Raw genomic sequence first — 26383 nt, 5'->3', positions numbered from 1 at the left:
AAGTTGCCTACATGAGATATTTCAAATCTCTTCATGAAGGCACTTAGTGCTATGAATTTTCCTCTTAACACTGCTTTCAATATGTGCCATAAACTTGGGTATGTTGTACCTTTGTTTTCATTGAATTTTAGGAAGTCCCTAATTTCTTTCTTTATTTCTTCCCTGACTCAGTTGTCGTTGAATAGAGAGTTGTTTAGTTTTCATGTGTGTGTAGGCTTTTTGTTATTTCTATTATTGTAATACAGCTTTAGTCCATGGTGATCTGATAAGATACAAGGTATTATTTCAATCTTCTTTTATTTGTTGAGGCTTGCTTTGTGACCTACTATATGATCATTTTTTGAGAAGGTTCCATGAGGTGCTGAGAAGAAGGTATAATCTTTTTTGTTTGGGTGAAAACTTATATATATATATATATATATATATATATATATATATATATATATATATATGTTGTTAGTGTCATTGTTTCTAAGTTTAGTTTCTGTTTTGTTGACCTATCTTTGATGAAAGTGTGGTGTCAAAGTCTCCTACTACTAATGTGTTGGGTTAATGTGTGCTTTAAGATTTTTTAATATTTCTTTTACACATGTGGTTACCCTTGTATTTGGGTATAGATATTCAGAATTTTGATGTCATCTTGGTCGAATTTTCCTTTCATGAGTATAAAATGTCTTTCTTCATCTATTTTGATTAATTTTGGTTGAAAGTCTATTTTCTTAGATATTAAAATGGATACACCAGCTTGCTTCCTGTGTCTGTTTGCTTGGAACATCATTTAAAGCCTTTTACCCACAATGTCTATCATTGTGGCTAAAATGTGTTTTTGAATGCAGAAGACTGTTGAGTCTTATTCATGTGTCCATTAGTTAGTCTGTGTCTTTCTATGGGAAATTGAGACCATTGGTGTTGAGAGGTATTTATGACCAGTGACTGTTAAGTCACTGTTGGTTGCAAGAGACTGCTTGTGTGGTTATGTTTTGCAACAGTGAAGTTATATATTTCATGTGTTATTTTGGTTGTAGTTTGTCATTTTGGTTTGGAATTTTCCTTCTAGTAAATTCTGTAGGGCTAGGTTTATGCTTAGGTACTGTTAGAATTTGTTTTTGTCATGGAATATCTGGTTTTCTCCATCAATAGTTATTGGACATTTCATTAAGCATAGGAGTCTAGACTGGTAGCTGTGGTCACTTAGGGTTTACAGGACCTCTCCCCAGACCCTTCTGGCTTTTATGGTCTCTGTTGAGATGTTGGGTGTAATTCTGATAGGTTTGCCATTATATGTTACTTGTCCTTTTTCTCTTGCCACTTTTAATATATTTTCTTCTGTACATTTTGTGTTTTGATTATTATGTGGCTGGAGGATATTCTTTTCTGTTCTATCCAGTTTGGTGTTCTGTAGGCCTCTCATATGCATCTCCTTTAAATTGGGGAAATTTTCTTCTATAATTTTGTTGACAATATTTCAGGGCCTTGGAGCCAGGCATCTTTATTTTTCCTCAATTCCTATTATTCCTAGGGTTTGTCTTTTCATGGTGTCTTTGATTTCTTGGATGTTTTGTCAGGAATTTTTCAGACTTAACATTTTCTTTAATGGTTGTATCAAATTCTTCTACCATGTCTTCTAGATCCAAGATTCTTTCCTCCATCTCTTGAATTTTGTTAGCAAAGCTTACCTCTGAATTTCATGTTTTCTTTAAATTCTCTCATTCCCTGCTTTCCTCTGTCTGTACATTTATCATTGTTTCCATTTTCACATTCAAATTTTGAACTGTTTTATGATTTCCTTCCTTTAATTGTTTGTATTTTCCTAAATTTCTTCCAGAGATTTCTTAATTTTCTGTCTATAGGTTTCTGTCATGGCCTCTCTAATGTACTCAATCTGTTTTGCTTCATCTTCATGCATTTGCTTATGGATTTTATTTGTTTCCTCCATTATCATCTTCCTTACTGAGGATTTCAGGTAATTTTCTTATACTTCAGTTGTGTTTGAGTTGCCAGGGTTGAATTCTTTGGGATAATAGTGTTCTGGAGATTCCAGATTATTTTAGGTTTTGTTGTTTGTGTTATTTACACTGGCCTTTTGTCATCTTGCTGTCTCTGGCCCTGATAGGTAGTTTCTGGCATCCTTCACTGGTTGCTGAGAGCAGCTCATTGGTGAGTGTCTATAGGTTGAGAACCTTCACCTGTACAGACAGGGTCAGGCAGGTAACCTGGTTTCTGTTAGGGGACTTTGCTCCACACCCTGGGCTCCCCACTGGGTCAGCAAAGGCCAGTGCTTGTGCACTGTAGCCCAAGGTTCAATTCAAGACAGTGTAGGTACGGCCAGTTATCTGGCCTTTGGCTGGACTTTGGATATACTGCCCATGTAGATGACAGCCCCTGGGGCTTTCTATGGACTGGAAGGGTGGTCTGAGGTCAGATCCACCCATTTTCCCAGGTTCTTCCCAGGCCACCAGCTCCAGACTCTAGTGCTTCACCATCCACAGTTCAGTCTCAAATACTAAGTCTGTGATCTAGAGCAGGGCTGCAGCTTGCAGCCAGGTATGGGTCTAGATTCTGAGGATTGGGCACCCATCCTCAATAGGCCAATTGGATGGCCCAAGGCCAACCCACCTGAGCTTTGCACTGTGTGGAACCCTCTCACATAGGGCTTTCCAGGCCTGTAGCTCTCAGACGAGTCCCTAGTTTCAGTGCTTCAGATCAAATATCATGCATGTGCACTGACATCCTGGTCTGAAAGTTTGGGTTTCAGATTTGGCATTTTCATAATGTCCCAGATTTTTTGGATGTTCTGAATTAGGAGCTTTTTAGACTTATCATGTCTTTGAATGTTGTAGCAAGTTCTTCAGTAGTATCTTCTATCCTGGAGATGATTTCTTCTATCTCTTTAATTCTATTGTTAAGGCTTGTGTCTGTAGATTCTATCCTTTTCCCTATATTTCCTATTTCTGATCTTGTCACAAATTGTGTCTTCTTTATTGATTCTTTCTCCATTTTTAGGTCTTGAATTCTTTTTTTCATTTTCTTCTGTTTACTTGTAATTTCCTATCTTTCACTAAGTTCTTTAAGTGATTTGTTTAATTATTTTAATTCTTTTTTTCATGTCCCTGTCTAATTTGAGGCATTTATTTTCCTCTTTTAAGGCCTTTATCATTTTTATAATGCCAGATACACTTTTAAAGTCTTAACTCCATGGTTGGCCAAACATAAGATGAACAAGGACTACAATAATAGAGGCAAAAGTATATGGGGAAAAGCCTATGAACATACACACACACACACACACACACACACACACACACACACACACTAAAAACATATAAAACAATATAGAAACTGGGTAAAACTGGGAGTGAGAGAGGTGCATTCTCCAGAAAAGAGAACACCAATTGGTTGCCCAGTGTCAGAAAGATAGAAATGAAAACATACATACAAGTAGCATTATGTCAACTGAGAAGACTATAATTGCAACTATAAATAAATATATAAATATAAATGCAATTTTACTAATGTGAAAGAAGTCATAGAATTGAAAGAAAGCATGAAGGATTATATGTGAGAGTTAAGAGGCTATTACAAAAGATATAACTGAGTGTAATTTATAGATATTCTTTGAAGAAACAACTATAATAACAGATTTATTGCATAAAATATTAGGAATGTATTTGGGTGTATAATTGGTTTGTTTGATAAAGTACCTTTCATATATGTGTTCTCTAGAATACTGCACACAGCATTGATATAAATTAGTTAAAAATGCTTTATATATATATATATATATATATATATATATATATATATATACACACACACATAAATGTGTGTGTTTGTATGTGTGTGTGTTTGTGTGTATAATGAAGTAGAATTATGTGGTGAAGAGTTGAAAGAGAATTTTTAAATGCTTTTCATATAGACAGCATCTATATAAAATTCTAATATGTAATTTCACCATGTGTGTCTATCAACACATAACAGTGTTGGCCTTAAGTACATATAATAATTTTAAAATAAAGACAAATTGTACAATCTAAAATAAGATTCTTGATTTGCCTGATTGCTTGAATTGCCTGATCCATAGGTGTGGTGGGGCTTGAGCATAACATATCAAAAAGGAGTGATTAAAAAATGACTCTGTTGGGATACCCTGGTAGAAATATAATTGTGTAAATGGATATGTGAACTGTTAAGCTACAGAAATAAAGTTTTCTCTCTTTTGTAAGTAATTATTACATTTATTCATGTGGGCATGTGTTAAGAATACAGGCATGTCTGTTTATTTACACACACATAGACAACAATACATGCCTGGAAATTAGAAGACAAATGAATGAATTGGATTTAGAACTCCACCCTGTGGATCCCAAAAAATAACTCAGCCATCAAGTTTGGCACCAACTGATTTTATCTTCCACGGCATCTCGAAGTTTCATGTGAGTCTTCTTTTAGCTTATAAGTTGTCATAACTTATACAAGATATTAACTCAGAGATACAAAATATTCATAAAATATTAAAAAACAAATATATTTCTTTACTGAGCTCTTGTATTTAATATAATAGATATTGGAGACTAGTGATCCCCAAGGACTATCAACTAAACAGCTTTCCAGATAAATTGTCCTGCTTAATATGCAGAGTGGGAAACCTTCCAGGGAGACAAGACTGTTGTCAGTGTATATAAGCCAACTCAGGGTAAAACACACTCAGCAAAGCTGTCACAGCAGAAGCCACAATGTCAAACTTTCAGATTCAAGGGAGAATTAAAGGAACCATGATCTAAAAGGGATGACCTCTCTTACAAGGTAATTCTTGCAGTGTGAGTACATCACACACTAATTGTTGTACTTTCATTTTACTTCACAATACTTGGTTAAGGTGTGTTTGCTTTTTGTTTTAGTCACACATTTTTACCTTCTTGATGATTTTACACTGAGTCATGCATTTTGACTTTTTAATTGATTTGTTTAACAATAAAAATATTATCTTCCAATTAATCCTTGAGACTTTGGACACTTAAATCAGTTTTTTTATGCTCACATCTAATGTTCTCTTACTGTAAGCTTAAAAGGTGCAAGTCACTCAATTTGGAAAATTGGGTAATCACAGGATACAAAACATACTCTAATGTTATCTTGTTGTTATTTTATTATTGGATACTCTATTTTCTCAAGCTATAGATGAAACAGTTGAGAAGTAGTTACTAGAGACTGAAGGGGAATGACAGTGATGCAGATTATAATAATCATAATTTCTAAGAATTCACCAATTCACCAGGTAAGTATGCTCAATTTTGACCAGAATGAAATTAACTTTTCTGTACACCTAACCACTTTTGCTAGTGAAATTGGCCATTTATATTTATTGTTAATTCTCAAAATTGAGATTCCTACAACTTATCTTATAGTCTGGAAGTGATAAATTGGATTTGCAGTAAAAATTTCCTCAGTTTTCACTACAGTTTAAACACTATATACAGCTGATTGTCATGAGAAATCAATAATCATTATTATTACTTATGATTAATGTTTTAAATACTTAGCACAGAAATTGCAAGATATCATACAGTTTGTTGACATTTTCATCTTCCAACTTCAAAGCTAAAAGTAGTACAAAAAAGTATACAAACGGAGATAAGAAAAGATTTATATGTCAATTTATAAAGGGAGAAACTCAAGGGAGGAAGAAAAAAAGAGAAGAAATGAGACAAATGTGGATAGAGAGAAACTAGATTTTATGAACAAATTATTCAAATTATTATATGAAATCTCACCATTTAGAATTGAAAGGCAGTAAGGCATGGCAATAATAAGTATTCCTCAGACCTACACGTAAATGACTGAGAAATGAGGCCAAAATTCCAGAAAGACATAGTCTTAACAATGTTTCTTTAATACTCTTTAATGCCTGGGTTCTCAGTTTATTTGATGAATCATTTTATAACATAGTTTCTTAGATTTCATTCAATTCTTTCCATTCAGAAACAGTCAAAATTAGATTAATGCTTGGAAATTTTGTATTACGTTTAAATATGTTAATACATTGTCATTCTGTGATTCTGACAGTCAAATAAAAAGGCTACAAAAAGTATTCATATAGACATTGAAGAAAGGTATTTCTGATTCAATACTGAAAAGGTCAATTAAAATTGGGAAAATGTAAACAGAATAATTGCTCCTTATATTTTTAAATGTTATACTCATTTATATACCTCTACATATTGCCTTTCAGATGTGTAAGGATTTTCCTACATTTAGGAAACTTCTGTGATTGCAAAGAATATACAAACATTAGAAACTTGTTTTAATTATGAGTGGATACAATAATAGTACATAATTTGTACTTTTTTTGTCTACTTACGTGACTCTGAACATTAAGTTATTGTTTCTATTCCGAGAAATATTAGTTCATCTCTGTCTTTCAACCCACTAGAACACAGTGTACTAAATGGCAGAAGCAAACCAGTCTGTGGTGTCTGAGTTTATTTTTCAGGGACTTTGTACTTCAAAAGAACTACAGATTTTCCTCCTGCTGACATTTTCCATCCTCTACCTGATGACTGTGGTAGGAAACATCTTTGTTGTGACATTAATCATCATTGATCATCGTCTCCACTCTCCCATGTACCTTCTGTTGGTTAATCTCTCATTTATTGACTTCTGCCTTTCCTCAGTGACCACCCCCAAATTGATTATAGACCTCCTAAAAGAGAATAAAACCATTTCCTTTGGGGGCTGCATGAGCCAGATCCTCTGTGTGCACTTCTTTGCAGGGGGTGAGATGGTGCTCCTTGTAACAATGGCCTATGACCGATATGTGGCCATCTGCAGGCCACTCCACTACAGCAGCATCATGGACAAACAGAAGTGCATCTGCCTTGTTTTGATATCATGGGTCATTGGATTTATACATGGCATGAGTCAACTGATTCTGATTTTGGAGCTACCTTTCTGTGGACCTAGAGTAATAGACAGCTTTTTCTGTGATATTCCACTGGTGATGAAATTAGCCTGCATGAATACAGATACTCTGGGAATTGTGATAAACGCTGACAGCGGTGTGTTAGCAACAACTTGCTTTATTCTCTTGTTGGTTTCTTACACTTACATTCTACTAACTGTTCAGCTTCACTCTAAAGGTGGCTCATCAAAGGCACTCTCTACATGTACATCTCATATCATAGTGGTTGTTCTATTCTTTGGGCCAGTCATTTTCATCTATCTGTGGCCAGTCAGCATCACTTGGGTAGACAAGTTTCTTGCTGTATTTTACTCAGTAATCACACCTCTCCTGAATCCAGCCATCTATACACTAAGAAATAAAGATATTAAGAATGCCATAAGGAAGGTCATGAACCTCATGTAAATTCTGGTTTAGACAACTTATATAATCAGAAATTTCATTGTGTATATACCATTTTATCCACATTAATAGTGGAAATTGAATTGTACTATGACTCATTTCCGTAGTTTATGAGTTGAAACTAGTATTTGGTTATGAAAATAACCATCAGAAAATTACATTAAAATTATAATACTTATAGATTTACCAATTAGAATGAGCAAAAACTCTGCATAATATACCTGTTTGTATTGGCGATAAGAGGATGATAATATTTTTGCAAAAATCATGGTCATATGTTAGTACACATCACTTGTCTCCCAACATTGTGAAAATCATTTTAATTTGATTGTTTTTTTAATGCTCTTTAATTAACCATCTTTTAAAATGTTGCATCATATGCCAAACCTAATTCTTTTACCCCAGAAGTTATTGAAGATACTGTAAAGTCTGCATCCACTTATAAATAAAAATTTGAAACAAATCAATCATAAGGCTAGTTAATTCATATTGACATAATCTCTGTTAGTTTTCAATTCCTAATTGTTCATATGAATTCAGAATTTTCTTTCATTTTATTCTTTAATGTTGGAGATAGGTCTGATGTATTTTAATGCTAATTACTGCTTGCAGTCTCTTTGCCCACTTGTACTTTGTCTAAGAGCCTAACCTGTTTGACCAATAAAAGGCCATCACACCTGGGCAGGGCAAAGGGGATAGGCATGGCTAAAGTTCCAGGGCTTAGGGAAACAGAGAGAATCTTGGGATGAAGGGAGACCAGAGGAGAGGAGAAAGAGGGTGTGTCATTTGTTAATTGGCAGAGAATCATGTGGCCTGTGTGGATGGAGGATTTGGCCCAGATGAAGATCATTTGCAAGTGTTTGGGAGCTTGATAGAAATTATTAGAAGCAGATGGCATGGGATAGGGGCTGGTATACCTGCCCTGCTATGGGAAGTAGTTTAGGGGATTAATATCTGTCCTGCCCCAGGTTAACTAAGGCTATTTAAAAATATGTCAGGTGTCTGTGTCTTGATTGAGTGCTAGCAGGTTAGAAAATACTGCTGTAATAATTATAGGCCTAATAATAAACATTGTTAGGTCCTGCTGGTAAAACCACCGCAACACTTTATCCTAAAGGACAGTGAGTTATAATATTTAAATATATGTTCCTCAGTTCACAAATTATTTGCATGGTTATAATTTTTGTAATATAAAATTAAATAACATAACTGCCAAGTCCAGTTATGTAAACATATGGTCTTGATAATATGATATATATTATAATATTGCATATTATGTACCATTTGATATAGTGTGCCACTTAGTGGACAAAACTGTATGTATATATGTTTAAAATAGTTTTAGATCTAGTTTATTCCTAAATAGACCTGAAAGTCATAAGTTCTTGGCTATCATTCCCTAATATTTCATGAGATAATGGTTAAAATCAATGTGTATATGTATTTTAATAATTTAGAGAGATTTTTATAACATAAATCCCCAAAGGACATAAACACCTGTTTTCCAAAAATCATATAATTATAGGTAAGCATGACTCATGTCTGTCCACAGACCTTGACATGTACATATGTACGTGTAGGTGTTGATATCATTTTCAGAAGAAATAATCTCCAGTATGCTTATTGATCTGACTCTCAACAATTTTAAGTGACCATATTTTTTACTATATCTGTTCTTTGTCAATATCCACAACAAACTTACTGCAAACTATTCCTGTCCCTGATCTCTGCTTTTCCTCCCACTCCTCTTACTGCCTTTCCCATTCACACACCCACACACGTGCCTTCTACATTATGTATTTTTGTTTTACTTTGTGACTCATAGCGGTGACTATAGTCATCAGTGCAACCATTGTTTGCAGTAATCCCTGGGGGCCTTATTGCCTCATCGGTGGGTCATAACTAAAGAAAATATCTGGCACTGTCCCAGAATTATCAGTAGGTCACAGTTCCACAGGGTGTTGAAATACATAGGAAATGTGTAATCTGTGATTGAGTGATGACTGCTTTTTGTGCCGGGCCCTTGAAAACCAGCCTTGGCATCATGACTTCATTACCTGTGCCATGCCCACAAGAATGCAATTCACAGCTCTTGAACTATTTCTTCCCCATTTCTCATTCATTTCCAGGATTATTTTAAAAGTGATTTTAAACCTATAGACAGCTTGTCCTTACCTGCAGCAAGTATAGGGTAACAACAGAACACCTTAAGGATGCCTTGTTAAACTATATAATTATATTCTAAAATGATCTCTTATTGACTGTGCAGTTTCGAAGAGTATAAATTTTATTTAAATGTTAACAATTCGGTGACATTCCTTGTATGTAATGTATGCTTCAAGATGAAACAAAATGGAGCCTAGACAGATGACTTACAAAGTAAAGGGGCTTCTTGCCAATTCAGAGGACATGAGTTCGATACACAAACCCACATGTTAGAAGGAGGGCAACAATTCACATAAGTTTTGATCTAACATTCATAAGTATTCTCATAAATGCACAAACAGAAAGTTTAAATAAATAAATGATTGTATAAATGCATGTCAGAAAAGTAATAATTACAATGAAATTTTTTAATTTTTAGTTTAATAAAATAAAGGCACTAAGAAGTAAAAGGATAACATGGAAGATAGTCACAATTGTGCGTTGAAGGATATTGTGTTGTGTGTGTTTTGTATGTGTGTGTGTGTGTGTGTGTAAAATATAAAAGAATGTCAATGAACAAAATACACAGACAAAAAGTAAAAAAAGAAAGGAGATGTAAATATGAAGATTTTATTTACTCTGATATTCAAAGAGCCAACAACAATGAAGCTGATATTCAATAATCAATTAATTAATAATATAGTACTTAGATTAAGAGAAAATAAAGACACAGGTGAACAAATCTTTGAATAAATAAAAATAGAGTACTTAAAATAGTATCATCCATATAAGTATTTATGGTCCATATATATATAGTATTTGAAAATTATAAATGCTTCCTAAAGTAAAATTATTAAAGCAGAGATTTCTTTAATTTTTTGTGTAAGTGTGTGTCTGAGTATATGTCAGTGCATCATGTCTGCAAGAACAGAAGGAGATCAGAAGATGCATTGGAGCCCTGATACTAAACAGACAGTTTTTAACTGTCACATAGGTGCTGAGAACTGAACCCAAGGCTTCTGTATGATCAACAAATGCCTTTATCCACTAAACCATCACTGTATCCCAAGCAAGACTACCTTAAGTGTATATTAATTGTAAAAACTAATATTTCTCATTGCAAAATGTTCAGAGATCTCTATGAACACTAGTCACGCGCATTCCACTTACTGAGCATTTATTTCCCCTTTTCTGCACCCATTGGTTCTTTTCTTCTTCCCAGTTACTCTATCTACTTTCATTTATAAAACTAATATTTTACAATGTGTGTTATTCTGAATTACATCCATTTCACTTAACATGATCTATATATTTGCTCCCTTTATGATAGCAGCTTTGAGTAGGCTAAAATATAAATTCAAAATTACAGTGCATTTCTTTTACATTTTTTGTTTTGTTTTGTGGTGTTGTTGTTGTTTACTGTGTGGTTTTCTTTATCTTGTTTTATTATTTGATACTAAGAGTTAAGCCCAAAGTTTCATGTATGCTAGAGACTCTCCCCAACACTGAGCTATATAGTCCCTGTCAATGCATTTTAATTGTAAACATGAAATAGGCACTTATTATGGGGCATCCATTGTCTTTGACTTTGCAATTTCCCAACCTCAGCTACATAGGATCTGGAATTAGCTTTCAGGCTAAGCTAGTTATATGTGTATTTGGCAAATGCCTAACCATTCAATATAGCAGCTTACAAGATATTAATGTTATTCAGTTCAGAATTAAAAATATATGATCCTAACACTAATATGAAAGCACTACAGTTAAAGGAATATTTATCATTTGAAGCAATGACTAATACCTCACAAACCTGACTTTATTTTTTATTTATTTTTTTTTTTTTTTGGTTTTTCGAAACAGGGTCTCTCTGTGTAGCCTTGGCTGTCCTGGACTCGCATTGTAGACCAGGCTGGCCTCGAACTCACAGCGATCTGCCTGCCTCTGCCTCCCGAGTGCTGGGATTAAAGGCGTGCGCCACAACGCCCGGCTTAAACCTGACTTTATTAAAGCACAGACTTATGATTACAAACAGCATGTAGTCAGGCTGTGGTGGCTCGCTCCTTTAATCTCAGCACTTGGGGAGGCAGAGGATGGGTGATCTCTGAGTTTGAGATCAGCCCCGTCTACAAAGTGAGTCCACAACAGATAAGGTGAAAAAATGAAACCCTGCCTAAAAACAAAATAAAAAGCCAAAAACAAAATTTAAAAAATTTACAAGGCAAAAGCAACAACTAACACTACAGAATGGAAAAAACTTTACCATTTTCACCCAGCAAGGGATTACTATCTATACTGTGTAAAGATGGAAAATAGAAAATAGAAATCAGTCGGCATATGAACTGAGTAGACATTTCTCAAAAAGGAAGTAAAGATAGCTAGTAAATACATGAAATTGACAATTTTAGTCATCAAGAAAGAACATATTTATACTATGATTGTTGTTATTTATTTTTGTGAAAGGTGTGTGTGTGTGTGTGTGTGTGTGTGTGTGTGTGTGTGTGTGTGTGTCCATGGAAGTCAGAAAGAACTTCCGTTGCTTGGAACTGAAGATAGCACTTACTCAAGACACGGGGCCCAGAGGCTGCTGAGCTGGAACTGCCCTGGATGCTTCATCCCTGGGGATGATCTATTACAGTGAAAGAAGGGCCTTCTTCATGGTACTTGAAATGACAATAATGAAAGGTTTATATGTGGTAATATGTAATCAAAATACTAACAGTAGTACAAGTGATTAAATGTCATTAAAAGTCACCATTAGATAACAAAATTTTAATGGAGCAAAAAAAAAACACAAACAAAACAAAATTAATCTTAGGAAAGAGAAAGAGGCCCAGAAGGACTGAAAAGAAGGAATATGTGAAATGATAGAGGGAAAATATGATTACAGTGCACAGATGCATAGATTACAATGTGACATGAAACTCATTGTACAGCTAATAGTCACTAATAAAAATTTATATCCCCAAACAAGTGCTAAACAGAAAATAAAATTAGCTCAGACAATGTCACCCTTTACCTACTATAAAATTTTATTTAGAATCTATATAAAACAAAAATTGTGAATGAGTTATAATCCTATAGAGGTCAATATTACAAACATGAAAAATATTAAATATCTTCAGCAGTGCTAAAACATATTAAGAAGGTTGTGGATACATTTATACTTACTTAGTGGTACTTGCTGGAAGCATGGAAAGAACTAAAAAAATACATTCATAAAGAAAAATATAAAGCTCATGACAGAACTGAAAATATGTTTTTTCTTTGAAAGTATATAAATAATGTTTTATTTAATTTCATTAATCTAAGAAAGATCTGTTCTATTGACTTTGTTTAAACTTATATTTGTTTTATATTTCTTTTTTCTTCTCCTTCCATCTTTGATAATATAATGACATTTCTTCCTTCCCTTTCCTCCCTCTAAATTGTTCCATTTCCCCTCCCACTCTCCTTCAAAATCTCATTAATTTTATGGCATGAGTATATGTATAATTGTACATATCCTTAAATATAGCAGATCATGCATCATAATGTTACTTAGATGTATGTTTTCAGGGCTGACCACTTTGCACTGGACACTAAGTTGATGTGCTCTTTCTTGGAAAGGATACCAGCACTCCTGCTCTCAGCACCCCACACTCTGTGTAGGGTTCAGCCCTCATGGGCTTTTCACCATCCACGTTGGCATGTGCATTGGTATCATCCTTGTTCTGCTCACATTTGAGCAGTCATGTTGCTTAAACTTCATGGGTGACAGAAGATAGGGAATTTGATGTAAGACTGAATCTTCTAGAAATGCCTGAAGCCTCACTTGTTGTCATGGTTTGTATTATTGCATAAAACAACAGGTTAAACAATATATACTGTCTGTAGGTCTTTATTTCTGTATCTGTTCTTTTTCTATCATGTGTTTAGAATTAGCTTGAAGTAGTACATTATGACTACACTTACACATACACACACATACACACAACACACACATAGGAAACATGTGCTACTTGTTTACCTTTTCTGCACTTTTTCTCTCTTGAAGTTCTGCTCTTCTATATAAGCCAATTGCATACACGAAAATTATTATTCTCAAATCCTTATCTCTCTAATATTCTGCATTCCACTTAATTTCAGCCTTATAACAAGATAGCCATCAATATATTTGTTAGTTTAAAAAAAAGTTTTGCTCTTTGAGCCAAAGGGATCTGATACACCAAAGACCAATGGTTTTAGGTTTAAAATTTGAATTTCCATTGTCTCCTCATACAAGAAGAGACTACGTCTTCACACAAGGATCACAATCAATAATTTCTCCTGTGGTGGTAGTCAAACCATCAAAGTAGCCAAGATAAAAATTTGGAGGACTGTGAAAACCCACATAGATATGCACTAAATGAACTGATAAGAGTACATTACATGAGGACTTCAAAGATGTCAGTGGCCACGGTGTACTCTGGCAGAAGAACAGAGACTGAGGTTACAATGAGTAACCTAACAGCTCACCCCAAAACACTGACATCAGGTTTTCTCAGACAGGAAGGGACATCCAAGAAGCTGGGCACCACAGATCCACAGCTGTTTCTAGGGCCCAGGACTGCCACAAAATCCCCTGGGACACATATGGGTCATGGGTTCTCAATCCCATAAATACTCTGCTCCAGCCACCAAACTTCAGATTCCTCCAGGCTCCCAGAGGGCAGCAGATGAATACTGCTCTGGGTGTCACACAGAATTCTCTTCTCATACAAAGTCCTGGATTCACAGTGCTGGCGACACTCTGACTTAGCAATGACAGGTCCTTGTTCCATCAATTAGATCTCAGATTCCTCCCGCTTTCCTAACTGGAGCCCCTTAGATGCCTGTGGTCAACACCCAACACCAACCCATTTCTTTACTGGTACCCTGGAAAGATCAGCAATATAAACATACAGGGGGTCGGGCCATGATAGTAGGATTCAACCTGGAGCACAGCACCTGCCTGGCCCCCAAACTACTGCTGCTAAATCCCCCTTCCATAAAACCAGGGACTGTTCCATGTCCCTGCTGACTTCATAGCCTCAAAGCCCACTTGTTATCTCCCTGAGCTACCCTTCCCTCCTGGCACACAGCCAGAAGAGAGGTGAGCTTTGGGGGTAACCCAACCCCCATTTTCCACCATTCCAAGGAGGCCTGTGGTAGCTTAACCAACAATCAGCTTAGAGTTCTCTCTTCTCCTTCCCAAACTGCCTGGACATCAGAGCCCACTAGGCCTGCTATCACCAGAGACAACCAGATGACTAGAGGTCAGCATAAGCACACAAGGAACAAATTCCTGGGTCAAATGTCAACACTCAAGAACAGCTATCCTACCACAGCAAGCCCTGGAGATACTGACACAAATGAAGCTGAAGAAAGTGTTCTTAAATCTGAGGTTATAAAAATAATAGGGTACGTAAAAGAAAATAAAACCCTCAAAGCTATACAGGAAAAAAATAATCAAACAAATAAAGGAATTGAATAATGCTTTAAGGAATTACAGGAAAATACAAGAAAATGGGAGGAGGAAATGAATAAAACTGTTGAGGATCTAAAAACGGAATTAGAAGCAATAAAGATTCACACTCTAAGGTGATCCTGGAGATGAAAAACCAAGGGAAGTGAACAGAAACTGCAGAATAGAAGAGATGAAATATAGAATCTCAAGTGTAAAAGATACAGTTGAAGTAATCAATACATCAAAGATAATGTTAAAATCAAAAAGTCCTTGAAACTATGAAAATACCGAACCGAAGAATAGTAGGAATACAAAACAAACAAACAAACAAACAAAAAGACTCCCAGCTCCAAGGCCCAGAAAATATTTTCAACAAAATCATAGAAGAAAACTTCCCCAATCTAAATAGAGAGATACCCAGAAATATACAAGAAGCTTACAGAAGTGCAAATAGATTGGACCAGAAAAGAAAATCATCCATACACATAATAATCAAAACACTAAATGTACAGAACAGAGAAATAAATGGTGCTGGTCTAACTGGATGCGTACATGTATAAAAATGAAAACTGGTCAATATTTAGCTCCTTGACCAAAACTAATGTCCGAGTGGATTAAAGATCTCAACATAAACCAGACACACTAATTCTGTTAGAAGAAAAAAATGTGGAAGAGCCTTGAATTCATTGACACATTAGAAAACTTGCTGAACAGAACACCTACAGCTCAGGCTCTAAGATAAAAATCTAAATGGTACCTAATGAAACTGAAAGGCTTCTCTAAAGCACAGGACACTATCAGTGGAAAAAATGCAGCCAACAATCTGGGAAAAGATCTTGAACAATGCTACATCCAACAGAGGGCTAATATCCAAAATACATAAGGAACTCAAGAAACTAAACATCAGCAAACCAAATGATCTAATTAAAAAACAGGTTACATAATTATAAACATATGAATATCAAATGGCCAATAAATACTAAAAAATGCTCAATTTCCTTAGTCATTGGGGAAATGCAAATCAAAAACTCTGAGATTTCTTCCAACACTTGTCAGAATGGTTAAAATACTGGTGAGGATGTAGAAAAAGGGGAACATTCTTCCATTGTTGGTAGGAGTACAAAATTGAACAAACACTTTGCAAATCAATCTAGCATTTTCTCAAAAAAATGGGAACAGCTTTACCTCAGTATCTAGCTACACCTTCTAGGGCATATACCAGAAAAAAAAAATGCTGCACCATACAAGAACATTTGCTCAACTATGTTCATAGCAGCTTTATTCATAATAGTCAGAATCTGGAAACAACCTACATGTCTCTCAACCAAAGAATGGACAGAGAAATTATGGTATATTTATATAGTGGAATACTACTCAGCTATTTTTTTAAAAAAGAAATAATGAAATTTGTAGGAAAATGGATGGAACTAGAAACGATCATCCTGAGTGAGGTAACCCAGACCCACAAGACACACATGGGATACATTCACTTATGGGTGGATTTCACCCACATAGTCCAGGATAAACATAGTACACTGCACAGACTCAAAGAAGATAAGTAACAAGGAAGATGCAAGGGATGATGCACAAATCTCACTCAGAATGAGAAATAAACTAGACAGAGGTAGTGGTTGAAGAAAGAGAACAAAGTAAGAGAGTAAACACTGAGAGATAGGAAGATGGAGATCAGACCTGGGCACATTCAGGGGCAGGACAAAGGGCCTGGATAGAAAGAGAAACTGGGTGGGGGCATCTCTGTGACAAACTGAAGACCTAAATCAGGATACGCTCCTAGGGGGATATGGTTGGGACTCTTGCAGAGGCTCTTAGTAGCAGAGGCCATAGAGACAAGTCTTCTGTGAGGGATGGGAACGCCAACTCAACCACAAAAATGACTACTCAAAGTTCACCCTGCCTAAAAGATGTGCAAAGATAAATATTACAATCGAGATGTAATGTAAATAAGTTATAATAAAAATATGTATTAAAAGATATAACAGAGCAGAGAATGAGGAAATTTTCATTGCCTGGCCCAACCCAAGACCCATCCTATGGGAGAGAACCAACCCTTGACTCCATTAATGACATTCTTCTATGTTTGCAGACAGGAGTCAAGCAGAGTTGTCTTCTGAGAGGTTACACTCAGCCTCTAAACAAATGCTGAGACTCACAGCCAAACATTTGGCGAGGTATAGGGAGCCTTGTGGAACAGTGCAGGAAAGGAGAAAGGGACTCGGAGGTTACAGGATCTTCACAAAAAAAGCAAAAGAGCCAACTAACCAGGGCCCAGAGGAGCCTTCTGAGACTGAAGCACTAACCAAGGACCTTGCATGAACTGGACGTAGGTTCCTTACAAAGATGTAGCTGATGGACAGCTCTGACTTCATGTTGGTCCCCTGGTAAAGGGGATTGAGGGCCCTTTCTCTGTCATGGACTCCATTGCCAGCCTTTCCATTACTTCTCCCTGGTGGGACTGCCTTACCAGGCCACAGGGGAACAAGGCAAGCTCAACCCTGTCAGAACTTGATGAGCTGGAGTGGATGAGAAGTGGGGAACACCTTTTCTGAGGAATAGGGTAGGGATATGAAGAGAGGGAGGGAGGGTGGCACTGGGAGGTGAGGTGGGATAGGGCTGTGATTAGGAGGTAAAGTGAATGAATGAATGAATGAATGAATGAATAAGAGTGCACTATATTACTTGTTTTTTGTTTATTTCTATATGTTTTTCTTAACATTGGTTATGAACATAATTTATAGAATCCAGACAGGCATTTCCAATGATTTTAATAAGTCAATAATTCAATGCACATCAAACCTCAAAGTTAAGAAATTATCATAGCCACATACTGACTCCTCATCAAATAGAACAGTCAATTTGCCAATAACCAATTCTGCCTCTATTAATAGTTTACTCTTGAGATTACAATATTTATGAAAGACATTGTTCCTATATAAAGCCAAAAGTGATATTAGTATTGAACTTTATTCCTGGTCATTTTAATTGGTTGTATTCTTGCTGTTAAATACCTGTGTACCTTTAGCTGTAATGGGGAGTGATTAATTAGAAAAAAACCAAATCTCTCTGTGCTTCTCATCCCTTGAAGATCCAGAGGGCAGAGTCTTTGCCTGCAGAGGTAGGTAGAGCACCATTCTCTAACCTTCTAGTTTCAGGTTGTCTCACCCTTCCCTTGTTGGATGTTTTTGTCCTTCATGATTGACATATTTTTCATCTTTATGTTTCCACCTCAGCTCAACTCACCCAAATTCCTTTGTCACCTTTGATTTCTTTCCCTATAGCAGAAACTGATTTGAAAGGAACTCAAACATTCTTCAAAGCATAATATTTAAAGGTAGTATGTGTGATATTTAGACTCTTCTTTCTGTTTTCTAAAGAATGGAATAATAAAAAAGCAAATCTGTATATTGACTATCTAATAGCAATCCAACTATTCTTTCCAATCTGAAAAGCTATTGGATAGTTTCCTGTATTATCAAATTTTTATAATTAATAAAACATATTTGGTACTGTGATATATATTGGTAATCTCCTGTTCTCTTGCTCTCACACATACATACACACACACACACACACACACACATACATACACATATCATATATTACTCTATTCTATTTATTAACTTGGTTGCATTTTTATGTTTTTTTTCCTTGAGACATGTTTTCTCTGATTTAGGTTAGGAGTCCGAAGTCTTATCTATTGAGCTATCCAGGCCTTCCAGTTACTTTGTGTAGCATTGGCTGTCCTAGGCTCACTTTCTAGACCAGGCTGGCCTTGAACTTACAGTGATCCACTTGTCTCTGCCTCTAGAGTGTGGGGATTACAGGCATATTCTACAGTGCCTGGTACATTTTTTTATTTGAAAAAATACTATATTTAAGATAGAACAACTGATGTTGGTAACAATAGGTTGAAATATTTATTTAATCCTAATCACCAGAAGCTAGTAAGATTGTTTAGTGGATAAAAGGGTTTTCCATAAATTAGGCTTCTGGATTTGTATATGATTTAAAATATGTTTGGAAAAACAGCCAATTTGTACTTCTTTGCATTTTGATAGAATCTTCGTTGCTGAAATATAAAAGGTTTGTGGCATATTTTAAACCATTGCAAAATAGTATTCTATTTTCTGCCCTAGCAATCATTATTTATCTCTTCAAATTTCATGTTTTCCATTTTGTTTTAATCCATCATATATGACAACATTTCAGGAGTTATGAGGTTGATCCATAGATTAATCCTCTGGGAATTGATAGTTTCATAATTCTAAACTTGTTTTTATTATATTCTTATAATATTATTTACAATTTTAACAGATTTTTCAAATGTATGAAAAATATTTTAATAGAATTTATATGCTGCTATGCTCTTTTTTATGTCTTTTTCTGTATAAACAAAATATTACTGACTTACATTTGTTTAAATTCTTTTTTGCACCTAATATTTTGCACCTTCTTTATATTAATTTTAGAGGCAGTTGCACAATTTGGCAATTGATTACTGCAATTTTGCTTCTTTCTTTCAAATTGCATTCCCTGAATTATATTCTTGTCTGCTTCACAGCATACTGTTAATATAGAGCTGTAACAGGGTTTTCTTTAGTTTTTAACTTTAATATTTCATTTACAATCAGACATTGACAATTTAAATTTTCTATTCAAGTCATCTTCAATAAATTATTTTTAAATGCTTAATTTTATTATTTTATAAATCTACAAATTAGTTTAAAATTAGTAATTCATGTTCTATATTCATTTACTATAATAAATATGTTAAGATTCTCTGAAATATCCAGCTGTTTCATCGAACTTTTATACAATATGCTACAGAACCTCAAAAGATATGTAAACAAAATATGCAAGAATTAAGTTGGAAAATCACATTGACAGCTTAATTTTCACATAGACAGTTCCACAAACATCCTGTAGATTGATTTAAACAGAAAAAAGAAAACAGTATTATTCACTGTGGACAAGATAAAGAAACAAAATTGGCAATGGTAATCGAGAGGAAGGAACTGATTTAAGAATTATTTAAAAATAAATATATGAAATGCACAGCAGCAGATTAGAAAAATTCTGGTTCTAATATAAAATAAAGGTTGTTTTGCTTAAAATTAACACCCTTGTGCCCACATTCTGAGGAAATAGGATTTCTAATTATGCAAAATGAAAAGGCACATAGGTGACAGATGTCAGAAAGTCAATGGTAGCAGTGTACAGAAATAAGACCATGATCGAGAACACAAACTTCTACAATATTGCCAAGAAAACTAAGATTAATATGATTGTTGCATAGAATATTGAGTTATAATTATTTTCTGTAAAACAATCTAAAGAAAATAAAGTATCCCCAAAGAATGAAGAAAATCAGTAAGTCCTTCAAAAAGAGAAGATAGAGAGAATGGACCACTTAGTGCATAGCACTTGAGAGGCTCATGTCTTGATGTGTTTGTTTACTTGCTTTGCATTTTGACATTATGACCACCATAGCCAACGCTGGCCTCAAACTCAACTATCTATTCCTGCATTACCTTGAACTGATGATTCTCTGATGTTGCCCACTCTCAGGTGCAATAACACCATATATAAATATATATATCAGTAGTTTAAGAAAAATTAAAACTGAATAAAAGTTAGTCAATTGATTATATGCCTGAGGAAGATCCACAGCATATAATTAAAGGATCCACCCTTGAAGAACACAGCTTGATAATTAAAAGCATGTCTTATTATGTCCTTTAGTTGTGGGTACAAGTCCTAACTGACACTTCCTCCCTCTAAAATTAATTTACCCATCTATAAAATGGATCTAAAAAACAGCACTGAAAATTGTGTGAAATTTAGTGAGATAATGTTCTGAAGATGGAGCCCTTTGCAGAGTAATTGTTTAATAAATTGTATATATAATGGTTACCACTGATTATCATATTTTATTTCAATATGTATAGTCAATATTTGCAGGGAATGAATCACTCCATGCCTATATTATTCTGATTAAATATTTAAATATTGTGAATGATCTTAATCTGTGTATGAATCTCCACAGTTCATGCAAAAACAAAACACATGCCAGGTACACCAGGCTAAATGGTCAGTTTGTCAAGAAAATAATGATGTCCACAAAGGAGAAAGAAATACAGCCATGAATAATTTACAAGTTGCAGACAAAGCATTAATGTGAAAACAACAAAACTATTGTCACCTGAGTGAGGACTCATGGCGAAGGAGGCATTGGTGGCAGAAGATGTCTTTGAGAGTCAAAGCAGAGCAAAACAAAACACAACATACCTGGCTCTGAAGAAAACAAGAAAAACAGCCCATTTGTATCCATTTATCATGCTAGAAAAAATCTTTTCTTTGCATATTTAATAATTACTATAAATATATGAAGCATTTGTAGCCCAGGAGCCTTGTACCTTTGATTCTCCTGCCTCAACAACATACACACTACAACTAAAGAAATAAGCTGCCCAGTTCCCATCTCCTCCTGTGGGATCTCCTCATCACAATACTCCCCTTTCCTCCTGTTATTCATTTATCTCTGACTCTAATAAGTAAAATCAGCAGATAAAAACTTATAATCAGCGGAGATACTCTCTACTACCACTGATGACAACTTTGTCATTTTCTATCAACAGGTGCACTCAGATCCTCTCTTCTGTTTCAGTGAATGGATCAAATAAATGACACTGTAGTTTTTGAGTTTGTGTTGTTGGGACTCTCCAGTTCTTGGAAAACTACAATTTTTCTAATGTCCACCTTCTCTTTGCTCTACTTAGGCATCATCCTGGGAAATCTTTTCATTGTCTTTTTGGTAATTACTAACTCCCACTTGCAGTCCCCTATGTACTTTCTTCTGGCCAATCTATCCCTCATTGACGTTGGACTTTCCTCTACCACGGTGCCCAAGATGATCTCAGACCTTCTGAAAGAACGCAAAGTCATTTCTTTCCACAGCTGCATGACTCAGATATGCTCCATCCACGTCATGGGAGGAGTGGAGATGGTGCTGCTCATAGCCATGGCATTCGACAGGTACACGGCCATCTGTAAGCCTCTGCGCTACTTGAACATCATGAGCCCTAGAATATGCATTTCATTTGTAGTGGCTGGCTGGGTCACTGGGGTTATCCACGCCCTGTCCCAGTTCTCTTTTGTTGTAAACCTGCCTTTCTGTGGTCCTAACGAAGTGGACAGCTTCTATTGTGACTTCCCTCGAATCATACAACTCGCATGCAGAGATGGAGACAAGTTTGAGTTTGTTGTTGCTGCCAACAGTGGCTTCATGAGCATGGGGACCTTCTTCCTGCTTCTCCTCTCCTATGCCTTCATTTTGGTCACAGTCTGGAAACGGTCTTCAGGGGACTTGTCCAAGGCGCTTGTCACTCTGTCAGCTCACATCACTGTGGTCCTTCTCTTTTTTACTCCATGCATGTTTCTCTATGTTTGGCCATTCCCCACTTCATCAATTGACAAATACCTTTTCATCGTTGACTTTGCTGTCACTCCGGCCCTTAATCCTGTCATCTATACATTAAGAAACAAAGATATGAAGGAAGCCATAAAAAAGCTGAACAAGCAGAGATGTTACTTCAGAATTTGCTGACCATATCTGTCATTAGAGTTTATGACTACAAAAAAAATCTGTTATTTTCCTAATTATTGGAGATCTTCAGTTAATGTGTTGTCCACGCCAGACTCAACATTAAATTTACCTCACTGAACAAATATATGTTTCTTTTGCAGACTGCTTACTAACAGATTTACTACTGTGGGAAACAGGAAACTTATTACAGTGTTAGATGTTATAAAACATAGTATCACTATTGAGGAATAATATTTTATACTTTAGATCATAATCATTTTGACATAAGAAATAACAAAATTATATTCCTCATGGTTCCAATGTAATTTACAAAATAAGAAACTGTTCCTCTATTTAGGCAAATGAAACATCAAATTGTTAGATATACATGAAGCAGTAGCTTAGTTATTTGTTTCAAAGGCCCCCAAACGAAAACCTAAGACAAAATCTGGTTACACATAATTTGTTTGAAAACTGCGCTTTAGAGGTATTAATTATAAAGCAGAGATAAGAACAGAGAAGTGAAAGATTCTGTTAAGACATACATATAACTGCTTATCAAAGATAAGGCAGTAAAGAAAACAGAACACTATTATTAATAGGAAAACATTATGGAGATTGCTCAATGATTTTAAACAAGATATCCAAATGATGATTCAGAAACACCATTATTTGGAGTATGTTGGGTGTGTGGTGATTGTCTGTGTGTGTGTGTGTGTGTGTGTGTGTGTGTGTGTGTGTGTGTATGTGTGTATGTGTGTGTGTGTGTAATCAATATGTCAAATAGGTATCTATACACATGTTTATTGCATTTCTATTCACGATAGCTAAGAAACTGATACAAACTAAGTATCCATGAAGTAATGAGCAGATATAGAAATTGTGATCACATGCAACATGGAATTTTACCAAGTTAAAAAGTAATGAAAATCTCCTAATTGTGTGAAAGCAAATAAAACTGGAGATTGTATGTAGAATTAACAAATGGGAAAACATGTTTTCCCTGATCTTATGCATATGTGATATCAGAGAAATTGAAGGTTCTCCACAGTAGAGTGGAGAGTGGGATATGACTTTCTCACATACTCTGGTGCCTCACATTTGACCATGTCCCCTGGAGGGGGAGACCTGGTGGCAATCAGAGGAAGGACAGCAGGTTACCAAGAAGAGACTTGATACCCTATGAACATATACAGGGGGAGGTAATCTCCCTCAGGAACAGTCATAGGGGAGGGGAATAAGGGGAAAATGGGAGGGAGGGAAGAATGGGAGGATACAAGGGATGGGATAACCATTGAGATGTAACAAGAATAAATTAATAAAGGAGAAAAAAATAAATTAAAAAAACAAAGTTACATGTGAACAGAATAATAAGTTCCGTTTTGCTCTTTCACATTGGGCCTTACAGAAAAAGTGTCTGTACTTTATATTTCAAAAATCCAGTAGCAAAGATTGTAAACAATTTACCAAAAATAATCATAAATATTTGAAGAGATAAACATGTTTGATACAAATATACAGTTACTAAATTTTGTATGTTATCCCATAAATATTTATAATTTCTGGGCCTTTGCGTGTTGCATAAAATATCCAGGAAAACATCAAAGAAATTATTGTCTCCAAATTAGAATGGTGTTACATTCCGAATCTGGCTTGAAGAAATCTAATGTGGTGGATAAATGACTTTATAAAGTTGACTTAAGTAGTACTGAATATGCATCATCTGCAATGTCCTGTTTTACAGAGCTGAATAACTATGCAGCACCAAGCAGATTCCAGAAACAAATGCAAAGCAACCATATGTTGGGTGCACACAATTCTTACTTTTATTAGAAAATCTGAAATCTTAGCAGAAGTCCAGAATACCGTGGTAAGAAAGGCTTTGCTTCACTGTAGTCTGATGCATAGAATAAATGCACAGAACTGGAAAAAATGTAGTAGCCTATTGGAAAATATTGTCAACACTGATGAGACATGTATTATGTACATCCATTAAAATTTAATGGAAAATAATGATTGGAAATCCTATAAATAAAATAAAGGCAAACTGTTGATGAACGTATTAAAATTGTGCATTCCCACCAGTAATCAAAAATGTAAAGTTTAGAAGAGGTAATCACCATTTTCTTTATGTAAGACTGTGAAAGGCTAAAATAATATGCCATAGGTGAGGATATGAGAAACGAATCACTTTATATTCAGCAGGATAATAATTATGTGATGCAGGTATGTATGTACAGTATAAGACATATAGCTATGAAATGATTACATATATATGGTATAGTATAAATGAGCTGTATAGTTATGTGTATATCATATATATATAATCTCATTGGTCAGAAATATATTTTAAAAAATTACATTGTGCTCATAACTCATGCAGTTCAAACTATTCAATATACTGTTTTAATCATGTGTGAAGATAAAATTCATTTCATGCAGAGTTCCTTGACTATTTTAATGTTTTATTGTTTTCCCTTTTATTAAACAGATTATTTTTTCATATATAATATATAAATAAAGTTTCTTCTCCTTCTACTCCTCTATGTTCCTCCCTACCTGCTCTTTTCCCATCTAGACCCACTCTTCTTCTGTCTCTATTACAAAAACACAAGCATCTAAGAAATAACAAAAAATATAAGAAAATAAAATATGAAACAAAAACCATAGTGCTGCAGTTGGAAAACAGAAACCAAAAGAAAAATAAAAGAGCCTCAATAACAGGCACAATCAGAGATAAACTCATTCACACACTCAAGAGTCCCATAAATACTGAAAGCTATAATATATATGCAGGGGTCCTGGTGTAGAGCTGTGTCCACCCTGTGATTACTGCATCAGTCACTGTGAGTTCATATGAGTTTTGCTCAATAGATTTAGAGGGCCTTGTTCTCCTGGGATCCTCCATACCCTCCATCTACCTTACTCCACTCTCTTCTTTCATGGGGTTCCCTGAGAAGTGAGGGGAGGGATTTGATGGAGACATCTCAATTATGGCTGTGTGTTCCAATGTTTCTCTGTGGATGTAATGTCTGGAAGTTGGTCTCTAATTTTCTCCATCTGCAGAAACAGAAACCTTCTCTGATGACAGCTTGATAAAACACTGATCCATGAATATAGCCGACTATCTTTAAGAGTCGTTTTATACTTACTTTGCCCAGCACTATGTTTCTTCAAATGCCATAAGATTCAGCTATCTCATCCCAATACCTCAGTTCCCTCCCTCAATCCCAGCTCCTCTACACTGCCCACCTGATCCTCAATCTCATCCCTCTCCACATCCTGGATGAATTCCACCCAAAAATTCTGCTCTATTACTCTTCAAAAGGAAATCTATACACCCACGGTCCCATACTCTGTCCTTGTTTTCTTTGCATCTACAGATGGTAGCTTGGTTACTATTTACTTAATGACTAATATCCAGATATAAACAAATACCTACTGTATTTATCTTTCTGGATCTGGATCAGTACTATATTTATCTTTCAGTATCTGGACTACCTCACTCCAAAAGATTTTTCTAGTACCATTTATTTGCCTGCAATTTATATGATCTCATTTTTTTTAAACAAATGAGTAATACTCCACTGTGTAAAATAACACCTTTTCTTTATCCATTCTTCTGTTGAGGGGCATTTAGCTTGTTTCCAATATTTGGCAATTATGAGGAGAGCAGAAATGAAAATGGTTAATCAAGTGTCCTTGTGACATGGTAAAGATACATCCTTTGTGTATATACCCAAGATTAGTATAGTTGCATCTTGAAATAGATCAATTACCATACTTCTGAAGAACCTCATACAGATTTCCA

General features: G+C 35.3%; 2 protein-coding genes across 2 annotated transcripts; both read left to right on the top strand.

Annotated features, from left to right (window-relative positions):
• Window positions 1–6445: 6445 nt before the first annotated feature.
• LOC311593343 (olfactory receptor 4K3-like) lies at window positions 6446–7363 on the top strand (the record flags this gene model as incomplete). Its single annotated transcript, XM_084774548.1, has 1 exon — window positions 6446–7363. The coding sequence occupies one exon, from the start codon at window positions 6446–6448 to the stop codon at window positions 7361–7363; it is 918 nt and encodes a 305-aa protein (XP_084630674.1).
• Window positions 7364–21657: 14294 nt separating this feature from the next.
• On the top strand, window positions 21658–22593 carry LOC311593342 (olfactory receptor 4F21-like; the record flags this gene model as incomplete). The annotated part of the gene is made up of 1 exon (XM_084774547.1): window positions 21658–22593. One exon carries the CDS (start codon window positions 21658–21660, stop codon window positions 22591–22593), a length of 936 nt encoding a protein of 311 aa, XP_084630673.1.
• Window positions 22594–26383: the final 3790 nt, after the last annotated feature.

This window comes from Acomys minous (genome assembly GCF_964271855.1).
Source record: "Acomys minous genome assembly, chromosome: 3".
Lineage (NCBI taxonomy): Eukaryota > Metazoa > Chordata > Mammalia > Rodentia > Muridae > Acomys > Acomys minous.
This window is presented reverse-complemented; position numbering and strand designations above follow the sequence as displayed.